Source organism: Thunnus thynnus, chromosome 8, assembly GCF_963924715.1.
Source record: "Thunnus thynnus chromosome 8, fThuThy2.1, whole genome shotgun sequence".
NCBI lineage: Eukaryota > Metazoa > Chordata > Actinopteri > Scombriformes > Scombridae > Thunnus > Thunnus thynnus.
This window is the reverse complement of record NC_089524.1, coordinates 15,283,681-15,295,995: the sequence shown is the minus strand read 5'-3', so window position 1 is coordinate 15,295,995 and position 12,315 is coordinate 15,283,681. Positions and strand designations below refer to the sequence as shown.

At 40.1% G+C, this 12,315-nt stretch overlaps 1 protein-coding gene across 2 annotated transcripts in view; it reads left to right on the top strand.

The window, feature by feature from the left end:
• LOC137187664 (lisH domain-containing protein ARMC9) overlaps window positions 1–6,263 on the top strand; it is a 30,929-nt gene extending 24,666 nt beyond the window's left edge. For both annotated transcript variants that reach the window (XM_067596729.1, XM_067596730.1), the window contains 2 exons: window positions 2,529–2,719; window positions 5,064–6,263. In XM_067596729.1, the coding sequence (XP_067452830.1) occupies window positions 2,529–2,719; window positions 5,064–5,086 (214 nt within the window). In that variant the 3' untranslated portion in view covers window positions 5,087–6,263. The remainder of the gene's footprint in view (window positions 1–2,528; window positions 2,720–5,063) is intronic.
• Window positions 6,264–12,315: the final 6,052 nt, after the last annotated feature.

The window sequence follows — 12,315 nt, the reverse complement described above, 5'->3', positions numbered from 1 at the left end:
CAATCAGGTCAGGTTTTCATTTGCACATACCTTTAGGAAGATACTCTCCAAAAGTGTGTTCCATTATTTCCATTTATAACTTTCATCCTGTTTTGCCCATCTCTAAGATAACAGCTCTTTTTTCTAAGCATACTTCTGGTATTAAGATTGTCAATCATGCGCCTATCAGGTCAGTATGCTGTCATTCTCCCAGTGATCCACTGGGGCCCTTGCACATGAGGAAGCTTCATTGGTTGTTCATTGGTTGGGCTTGGGTATTGTCACAAACACCACCACCTGACTACTGAACAATTAGAGAAACCCTGGTGCCCTGACCCCACTGCCGGATCATTGCTGCCATATCACTTTGCATGGTGATGGATTTATTGCTGCCTGTCCTTCAGGTTACAACTGAGAAACAATGATGTGTTTGTGATGTCGAACAACAGGACATTGGTAACCTGCATCAATAAGCAGAGAGCAGTCCGTTCTGCCCGGCCATTGAAAGTTACCATGTGAAACTTGGGTATTGGATACCCTACTCACATGTGCTCACACATACCATGGCCAAGAAAGCAGTTATATGCCTCTACATGACCAAATGATTAATTGGCAATTCCTGTCATTCCCAGGATTATGTCTCTTCTGGACGCTGTTAACATGGCGCATGGTGTGAGCTGGATGATTACTAGGCTCCATTCCCACCATCAAATGGAGGACATTAGAGTTTGTAGTACTGTTTGAGGTTAACCAGGTTCTGTCAATGTGGCCTCGCTTACTACTGATAACAGTGCTGGAGCACGTACATTGTTATGTGACCCAAAGTCATGGCCCTGTGTTGTGTTGGTGTCATGATATGGCAAATGTCTGCCTCCAGTCAAATCAGTGAAAACAGGGGGCAAAACCTGTGTAGGTAAATTTCAATGTGCTGTTCCACAGGTTTGTGAGTATAAAAGCCTGTAGAACCTGTTATATTCCTCTAACTGTGTTTAAAGAACTAGTGTTATAACTCATTTACACATTAAATTATACCTGATGATATGAGGGATGTTGGAGCCAGTGTGACTACTGTGAGAAGAATGAGTTTGACTGAAATCTGCCATCTATTATGATATAGGATTGCTTCACAGGGTGTAGGTCATTAGGCTCCTGCCTGATAAGGCCATTAACAAAGTCACATTCGGTTTCTCTGACTCACAGAGACATGACTACAGATTGCCCTCTTTGTGATTTCAGTAACATAATACGATGTCTTTTTTCCAATGCTATTTGATTTGGTCATGTAAATTAGTCACAAATTACTGTGTAATCACCCAGTGAAAGTCTTCCCACTATGAAGTAGAAATACATACTAGTATTACATTAGTGTGCATAATACAAAAGCACTTGACTCTACTTGAATAGACCCAGTGTAAAGTTTTACCTCAATGTCTTTATCCTATTAATGTTATGTAATATTATACAGTATGACAGACAGGTAAAACTGCACTGAACATTGTATGGGTGGAAAAGATAGTGGCAACAAACTCCTGCTCAGGCCAAATCTAAGTTCAGGTACTCTCTGAATTTTGAAGTTTGAAGGAAAAACTTAAGCTTGGTTTAAACAATGTTACAGTAAAATGAAGTACAAACAGCATTCAGGTGCATCTCATTCAATATAATTAGGTAGTTAAAGGCTGAAGAACATATTTTTCTTTACTTGCCAGCACACTGTACAAGCATGTCTCTAATACCTGTTTTGATTATTCAGAAATATGTAGCCCAAACCTTAAAATTGTGAAGACACACTGATGCTCCTTTTAAACATCTTATTCATGATATTTATTGTGTTTCATACTATCAGCAAGCTACAAAAATAACTAGAAATCACAAAAAACATAAAATGGCAACATTATACAAATGCAATACATATGAAGTAGTCTTTTAAAATCTATATGATATGGATGATCCTGCTACCCTGCTGATAGCTGTCCCTACTGGGTATCTCGGAAGTATCAATGAAATAGCTTGCCACACTATCACCAGAAATGGAGGCGAATCAGTTAACACAAGTTAAATGGTTGCTATCAAGTGTCAAGGGCAAGAGTCTTGTGCAAGGTTGAAGTTGTACACGGGACATCCATGATTTCTTCTGTGTGTGAAACGTGTGAAATGAGATCTGTTCATGGCTGTAGTGTCTCAAGGCTACTGAGCAGCTCATCAGATACAAAGATGAGCTTTCTCTGAAGGATCCTTCTAACCATAACCAAGTGAGAAATGAAGAGTAGCTCTATTAAAAACTTTCCTTGAAACAAGTAATCGATAAACGGCATTTTTTGTATCTCAAAAGGATGACTGGGCATATGTAGCCCTAATATAGATTATGTAGATGTAGGTCTACTTTTCTTAATTGAAGTGTTTTCTTGTCCTGTTGATTTTCAAGCCAGTGTCTTTTGTGTATTGTGTATATAGTATATATTAGTGTTTTAATGTACCAAATAATTTCAGTTACAGAGCAAAGCTCATTGGTTATTTCTTTTTCTTCCTCCCCTTCTATTGACTGCCATCAGCGGTGATTATATCCCTGCATTTGAAAGCCAGCCCAAGATTCCCCGGACACCTGACGCAGCAGCCAGCCAGAGCAGCACTCAACGAGGTCGAGGCCTGGCTCTGGCGCCCCAGTTTTCCCAGTCGGAGCCACAGCAGAGCAGCCGGCCAGGCTCTGCCAGCTCCGCAGAAGGAGGGGCACGACAAAGTGGAAGTAAGCATATGTTATACGGGTGCAAAATCAACACCAGCCGCCAGACAGTGTTGGCAAATTTTGGCTCCAGCTGATTACCTGGTCTATTCTTATTGCCATTTTGGCAGATATTCAGTCATGATTTGGAGGTCCACCACTTTTGAAAAAAATCAAGTTGGCTTAAAAACATTCAATAGTAGCAGTAGCAGCCTAGTAGATAAATTTAACATTTTTGTATCTTTCTGTAAGTCTTTATCTCGTTTCCTAGCATGCATTTTTAACTCGTCCACCGTCAGTAGGTGTTGGTAAGACTGGGCTTGACTAACCAAACAGGTTTCACCAGATTTGACCTGTTTAGTCCTGAAAACAAAAGATGACTTACCATAACATAGCAGCAAGACAAAAGCGGAATTTACTGTAAGATGACAAATCGTTCTCCTATTTCCCTTTGGCTCATATCTAAAGTTACACACAAGGTTTTCAGTTTTAACTGGAAGTCTGTAATAAAATCTGCCATTTTAATTCAAAGCTTTTCCATAACTGTGTGTTGTCGGTGTCCCGCCAATGTTAGAACTCCTAATGAACCGGGACATACTCCGATATTCATTCACACTTTTATTTTTTCATTCACTTACAGGTGTCCTTTATAGTTACCCTTTAAAGCATTTGAAGCTGAAATTTTAGACTTTTCTGCTGGACTTGAACATTGCCTTTTCAATCTGTACAGCACTCCTTGTCTTTTTGACTTTCCCTCTAGCAATCTTACAAAAAAGGATCACCATGAATCAGCGGAGTATAACTGGATTGGGTTTATTTTTATTGAGAGCGAAAGAGCCATAAAGTTAGACCAGGGACATACTGTTTCTGCTTGTTTACTGTTTCTCACAAGCACACAGATAGACAGTTCCTATATGGCTGTTAAAACAAGTAAAAGAGGGATATTCATTTTTTAGTCAGCTCAAGAGACATATGGCATTTACTGCATTTGATACAAAATGGCCATTACTTATCACTGACACATTTATATTTATATAAAAAATGGAAAAAACAAATTGTTTTTGTTGATCAGCAATGACATAGTCAATCAGTCCAACCCTACCATGGTCCCATATTTATCTGCTGTCAATTTAAGATCTTAAACATAGAACTTGAGTCACTGCAGGGTTGATGGCTTGATCAGTTGCTCTGGTGCTCTTAGCTGGGTGATAACATCACTCCGTGCTCTCATGCATCTTAATTGCATTTGATGAGCGATTACCTCCGGCTTTTATGCCGGGTGCCCATACCATAAAGCCTGTAATAGGGCCTAATAGTAAGTCAAAGCCACTGCATCCTCCTGTGTGTGTGTGTTGTATTCTTGAGGTCTGGCATATGTCAGGCATCTATGTACTCATAAGGACTTTAGTTAATCGTAGCTCAGCTTAAAGGGAAATAGGCAGACACAAACGTCATAGCAAACAAAATTAGCACAGTTTTACTGTGAGCTTCTAGCTTTTATTGGTATGTCCCTGCTAGCTTTTTCTTGTAGTTTTGTCTTTTTTTTTTAACTATCTTTCCAATTTATTTTCACTTGAGTGCAGCTTCTGCTAACTGTCAAGTGTAATTATCCCTAACATTTGCTGCTTGGTGGAGTCCTGCTACAGAGGAGAGAACACCAGCCACACGCTGAGGCAAGATCCGCTTTAGGCCTACTTTTGGTAAACACATCCGCTGTGACTGACAGAGACGCTCCTTTGGCTGAGTAAAGATAGAGGAGGCGTTTGTGTAGCTGACTGGGCCACCCACTCAGCTGGCGAAAACAAGTAGGGGAGCTGCCGCTGCTGCTGCTCCGCCATGTTGAGAGGATGGAAAAACTGCATTATTCTACCCAAGTCATGTCGACAACACTGACTTGACATGATGACAGATCCCCCTTATGTTGCCATGCAACGGGAGAAGGTGGTGGAAGTGCAGCAGTGTCTCTTAGGACAATCACTCAATGATAAATGTGATGAGGAAATCTGTTTTCTTTCTCAGATAGGAAGGGGAAAATAAACAGAACCAGAGTCCTTACTATTTTAGAAGTAGGTACTTTGAAGTTATACCAAGCTGAACAAAGGATATAATAAAATTTAAGCTTTATTTGTGTTGAGTAAAACTGAAGAAGCACCCTGGTGTTAGATCCACACTTTTCCAATATGTTCAACTGTCCCAACATGTGGTTTGTAACAGTGGCTAGTATCATTTTTCTTTTTTCATTTTATATATAAATTGAAATCTGGCTGTCCTCTACCGTCTCTTCTCCACTAACCCCCATTATCGCCCCACCCACCCACGCCACATGCCTCCCTCCCCTCCTCCCCCCACCTCCTCTCTCCTCCTTCAGGCAGCCAGTCAAAGCGGAGGTGAAGAGGGAGCTGTCACCATGGAATAGCTCTATCTCCCCCGGAGCATCGGGCTTCCTGTAACATCATCCCCCCAGGTTGTGATCAGGGTCAGGGCAACAAAGATGGTTGAGGATCAGCAGCAGGAGGAGGAGGAAGAGGGGCTGGTACAATGTGAAGGATTGTGGCCCTGCATTTTTTTTCCCTCTTTGGCTTCAGCACAGACTTCTGTAACATAATATGAGGTCAGACAATAATCACAGCCCCCAGCCAGCCAGCCCTGTGCACCTTGTAGCCTCATTTGGCCCTGAATTTCTCCACTCTCTCATCAAGGTTATAGTGGGTACAACTAAATATGGGCAACATCCTGCAGCTATGACAGAATTGTTGTGTAACAAGATGCTGGTGTTCTGACTCGAAAGTGTAACTCTGAGTTGGTGATCACCTTTTTCTCCATCTGCCTACTGACTTATCAGTTTTCTGACTTAAGCACATTCCTTTCATTACATCAGCAGTCCCATAGAAAACTTCTTCAGGGAATGAACCCTATTTAGACTTAAGCACAGTACGGTTTTACCCGTTTTAGAGTTTAGGAAACCTGATATGATGAGGTAAGATATTTAATTATTTTCATGATTATCACAAACTTTAATTAATTTAATATGAGTCGCACCGAGGATGTTTTTTGTACATATGATTTGAAAAGAAGTAACAAGCTCCTTTGCAAAGTTCTCATCTTGATTCATAAATCAATAATCCTCTGAATTTCACTATGTACTGTATATATCGATTTTTGACCACAGTGGGAAATATCCGTCCACATGAATAAATGATTGTACCAGCTTTACATCAAATATAAAAACATTAGCTCGTATCAGAGTAGCTGCTCTTGTTTAACTTCAGAGATGTTTACAAGAATGACACAGGTCCTGACATGACTCGTCAGGCTAGTGCATGGTTTTAAATACTTTAAGAACTGCTTATTTCTATTGATGTACACCACCATATATACAACATCTGAGAAAAAAAACTTGAATTTGCATGAATGTCTTAAATCCATCATTGTTTCTATTGTACATTTGCACAGTGTCCAGTTGCTGTGATGTATAATTGTTAGCTGCTACATTTTTGTTGTAATGTATTTTGATAGTAACTGATTTCGATATTTTTCAAGTGATTTTAAATAAATGTGTGAAATTTCACCTGTGTTCTGGTTTTAAGAATATATCTTTTCCCTTTGAAGTAAAAATATTTATTTTTACAAATTTTGATGAAGGCTTCTTCGCTACATCCCAGTAGGCTGCTGCCAAGATCTGCAGCTCAGTGCTGAATCATAAATCACCTCCTCTTACATGCAGTAATTACTGCCTCTGAGTAGTTATCATGCCGTGTCCTCACCCATGTGCTACAATGTGCAAAGAAAAAACTTGTGAACTGAGATTCACCCTGGCCAACTCATCTGACAGCTGCGCCCTTAAAAAAGTCAGGTTTAAGTCTTTATCAAAGTCCTCTTGAGACATTTAAGATATCCTATATTTTTACTTGTTCCTCATTTCTACGTGATAATCACAGTCTATTTACTCCTGTACTATATTACTCAATTGAATGGCTGCTTTGACAGCAAGTGGACATTCACAGCAGGTTTAATTTGCCATTCCCTAGCAGGTGAACTGGATGAATTTGATCTATTCAGAGTTTTGGAATATAATACTTGTGTATAGCATATAATCAAACTGCAGTTCATTCTCAGCACACAGATGCAAATGTAATGTAGTTTAAGAGCCGAGCCGAGCGGCATAATGTGATTTTTTTTTTTACAGTTGTGCAGAATAATTTTTAAGCACTAAGATGACATGACATTGCTGGCAGCAACTTTTCCTCACCATGTTCAGGGTGTATTATACTGATCATCACTGATGGAACTGGAAATGATGGAATGAGAAAAGTGTGTAATTTGAAAATGGAAATCAGCAGAAATGCAGGATTTATGTTACTGCTTCACACTCTTTAGTATCACCAATTCTACATCCATGTTCAAGTTACATGCTCAAATATGACAAGTCAAAATGTCTTCAATAAAAAAAGGCCTACACCTTAGTTTACTATACTTTTTACACACGCCTTAATCTACCAAACATAAAACCTTCTCTCTTGAGTAACTACAACTTAAGTTCCTTTGACCAAGATGCTCAGTACTCTTTAACACCTCAGCAAGACATTGCTGAAAACAATTACAGTCACATGGTCAGTCAACTTCCCCCTGATATATAAAGGCTACAGGAATTACACAGCTAGTTTTGGCTCTGTAATGCTTACTAACTTTCACATTTGGTCTTCCCAGGGGTGACGTGTTCAGCCATTAACATTGCAGACGCTGCCAGTGAGCAGCAGCACAATGCGAGGAAACAGGCCGCACATGACAGACTGACGCACTTGCAGCCAGGTGGCCGTGTAACCCTGAGCTTGAGCCACGCTGGTACTGTCCAGCTGTAGCAGCGACAGGGAGGAAGCTGCTGCTTTCTATCAAAACAAAAGTGTGAGTAAAGAGTAGGGGATAAGGCTTACAGATATGGAAAAGTTATCAGTAACTTTGGCTTTTATTGCACTACAGGGATTCTGACTTGCTCCATGACTCACCATGTGCCGAAAGCGACATTTCATCTGTAGGATTTATCAGACTTGCCATTTAAATTTTAAAAGGTTGTATCAAGACAAACCCCAAAGGCTGGATTATCACTCAAGCAAAGCGAGCAGCTGCCCTGAAGCCCCAGAACTCCAAGTAATGAAAACTCCAGGTTTAATATGTGTTCTTTTTTTCTTACTTAGTTAAAAGTTGACATGATGAGGGCCTTAAAGGATGGGTTCACAATTTTCAAATCTGTCTTAAAACAATAGTCAGGTGCCCAAATGAACATTGAAACAGATTTTTCTTGCCATCATCATTCCTCCTGTTCATACTGGCCATTAGAGGACCCCTTCATTATGCACTTACAATGGAAGGAATGGACAAAATTCACAGTCCTCCTCCTGTGCAAAAATATAATTAAAAGTTTATCTGAAGCTTTATCAATTCAGTATCTTTCAGCATTGTAGTCTTTCTAGTGTAAAAGTCCCTCCTTTTGTTTCCATTGCAGCTCAACGGAGAAACACTGTCCGAGGAAACACAAAGGGGAAATTTTATGCTAAAAAGACTGTACATGTGGCAGATATCCACTTGGTATGACTAACACAGACTGCTGAAGCCTCATATAAGCTTCAGATGAATTTTTGAATGCATTTTTGCACAAAATGACTCTGTGGACACACTGGATTTCAGCCCCCATCACTTAGATTGAAAATGCATTTGAAGGGGGTCTTTTAATAGCCAGTATGAACAGAAGGGATGATTACAGGAAAACCTCTTTCAGTGTTCATAGGGGCACCTGACTGTTGCTTTAAGACAGACTTGGAAACTGGTGAGCCTGTCCTTTAAAGTCGTTTTATTGCATAATCTTGAGGTCCACTATGTGCTTCTTATCTAATCTTGGACCAGGTATTATTCTAGCATAGACATACTGTAATTACTGTACAGAGAGATGGAGGAAGGAGGAAGGAGGATTTACAAGGTTTAATCAAGATATGATTATTGCTCAACAAAATGACGACATTTTCATGTCTTTATTGTGATAATTCTGATCACCTGGATCCTCTGTAGTTTTCGCTGCCACACCTGTCACTTACACCTTGTCATTTGTCAGTGTACTCACCAGTTTTGTTGTTGAGATCTAAGGAAGCAACTTGGCACAAGACAGCGTCCACAGAGCAGGTGTTACACATCATCGCCAGCAGACAGATTGTAAACAAATTCCAAGTTACCTTTTTTATATTTGAAAGTAGAGAAAAGTGGATTTGCATCTGTATTCATATAGTAAGTACAGTGGGACAAAGCTGAACCGGGAAACAGCTTGTGTTCCACATTTTGGGTCATTCTGTCTCTTGTAGAGAGTCAGATGAGACAACTGATACCACTCTTACATTTGCTTGTGGAATATAAATCTACAGCCAGCAGCTGGTTAGTTTAGCTTAGCACAAAGATCGGAAACAGAGGGAAACAGGTTGCTTGGCTTGCTTAGGGGCATGTTTTTGTGGAGCATTATCAGGATTACTGGCATCCCTCTCAGATATGTTTATCAGTAGACACCAATGTGCTCTACTGATAAAAGGTGACGCCAACCAACTAGAGAGAGCATTTCAGTGTCTCTGTCTCCCGACCCTCCTGTTTCCTCCTGACCAATCCTTTTGAACAGACTGATTGAAGTGACCCCCACAACTGCCCCTTTGTCACAGATACTTGAAGCTGTGTGTCTTTCCTTTCAGGCCATGTTTGGTAGTTTTGGTAAGTGTAGCGAACTAAAGAGCGAGGAAAACAAAACACTGTTTAACTTTCATATTGACAGAGGGCGGCGTTCTTGACAGAGCTTCGAATATGTTCAAAAACACGATAATGTTAAAGATCCAAGAGGCCACTCATCAAACAGAATAAAGACTGGAGCTTATTTGGAATTCACCTTTTAAATTTCTGACCTTCTCAGGAATGTCCTCACAAAACTATCCATTAACCTTTAACGTGGATGCACTTTCTCTGTGTGTACACAATTGCAAATCCCAGCTGCGGGTTAGCATGTTTTGTGGGACGGTGTTGGTCTAAGGCTGTTGATTCTTGAACAGGAAAGAGATAAAAGACAAATCACTGTTGCAAATGACAGCTGCATCGATTTAACAGCAAGCCAGGCTAGTTGCCTTCCTGTGGGTCTGTATGCACCATGGGTGACTTATCTCTTGATGACAGCGACATTTGTGGATTTGAGCTTGACAATTGATACTTGACATCAACAACAGCAGTTGACTCAGTTCCACCTAGGTCCACATATGTGCTTGTTCTGGGGATTTTGACAGTATCACTTGGTCTTCATCAGCAGATGGAATTTGCTAGAATGGAACAGTAGATGTTCAAACTTTCCATTACTCTGAGCACTTTTAGGACTTTGGGCTTGATAGTAGATTATTGACATTACAAACAGCAGTTGACAAAACAATCTCAATTCAAGGTCCACTTATTTGCTTGTTCTGGAACTTTCAACCGTATCACCTGGTCTTCAGATAGAATTTACTCAGTTGTTGCGGAACGGTAGATGTTCATGTACATGTACATGTTATCTGAGCACCCAAAGGTCAGGCTTGATAGTTCAGACAGTTAGATAGTTGATAGACAAAACTACCTCAGGTCAACATCCAATAGTCGCATGTTTGTGCTCCGGAAAAAGCGAGCAAGTTGACATTGAGTTGAGACAGTGAGTAAATTTCTCTGATTGTTTTGATGGTGCAAAATGCTGATCACACAATGAACACACCAGGTTTCCCAAAACAGCGTTGTGTAAATCATTAACATAATTCTTGTGACTTGTCACTCTCTGCCTGAGGCACACTTAAGCCTAAATCAGTGATGCATTTGAAACAAACAGCAATGTATGTCAGCACTACCAAAACCTTACCAGAAATATTTGCCAGAAGAAGTCATCAGAGCATGAATGAGTATTTCAGATTATGCTTTGTAGCTGGTGACCTTGTTAGAGTGCTAACTAGACCTATATGGGCCTCTGGCTGGTTAGAAAGGAGGCAAGTGTTTACCTTGAGCCACAACGGACAGGGGCATTCATAACACATTCTGATCACATCTCCTTTGTTCTATCAGCCTTTTCAGAGAAGAACATCCTCAGTTGATGGCTGAGTGGAAAAGAGGGAGGGGAAGGTGAAAAGTAAAAAGAGGAGGGAGAGAAAGATCCCCTCAAGCCACTTTTTCTTCCTCAGCAGTAAATTCTTTCATGGTGACTGAGGAGCTAGCAGCCAGGGCCCCTCACTTATCTAAAAGAGGAGGGACACATGAATTTTCTGAGGCTTGTTCATTCTAGGCAGATAGCTGACAAGAGTCGGACAGACCAAAGGTAATCCTCTCCCAAGTCTCCCAGGTGTGCTAAACCCAACAAAGGATTAGCACGGACTTCCTCTGGGCCAAAAGTATCAGCAAGGTTTTCCATTTCTTATTAACAGTCTATTTTTCTTACCAGCCCAGCCCCCTGTCCCCGGCTCACCTTGAATTCCTCATTCTTGCGTAAACTACAACAAAAGGTGAAAAGGAGCAGTTGAGTAGAAAGTTATCACTGATGGAGTGGTGGTGGGAGGGAGTTGTGTAAAATGAGGGTGGGTCAAATTAAATCATTTCATCACTGAAAGGTTTCATCAGACAGGGACACAAGATTTCTTTAAGTATTAACCCCAGTATCTCGATTGTGACCTTGGACCTATGTTCCATCCATGGAAAAAATACTTATTTTGAGATTTCTGTGATTAAGAGCCCTCTTCCTTACGCACCCTATCAATATTCCCTGAAAGTGCATATTTTCAACCACTCAGGGATATAGGAAAGTGCTATGCACATTTTAGTATGAGGGATAAAACATTAAAAAATATATAATATAATATAATAATAAATATAACGTTGTATTTTAGACCATCTTTTTTCTTGTTTCAGCTGGATCAGGAAGTCTAATGATCTCTACTGTAATATTGTTTTAGTTTCTCCATTTATGAGAACATGATCATGTGGTCACACAAGTGCCTACGTAGTGCCTATGCCTACTTGTGTATGTGGAGATAAGGACTATCATTTTATTGCAATACCTACTGGTCCACAGAAGTCATTTAAAGCCATAGATTACACCATACTAAAGTAAGTTAAAATAGAATTTATAGATGTTTTTAACCTGTTGGAGGCAGCATAACAAGCTGTAAATACAACATTGACATTATTGCCTTATAAAGTTGTTAAAAGAACATGTCTGGCAATTTTCTATATTTCTTTTTATTGTCAAGAAATCGAATGTGCAGAGCCAAACCAACAATGAACTCATCCTACATACAAGTATTGTGTGTGTATCCAAAGCCTGATATATCTTATTCCTCTGTGCCATAGACCTCCATTGTTATTCAAAAAGTATTAAAAACACATCAGTGAGCCACACCACTGTAGATGAAGCACTGTAAATGGAACCACAGTCATCCGTAGTGGCCCATATGTCACCCAGTGCAACAATTTGGCTCATTGATATCTTTTTAATAGTTTTTGGACAACCACAGAGGTCTACGGCACAGAGGAATACAATATATCAGACTTTGGATACACACACAATACTTGTAAGTAGGATCAATTAATTGTTG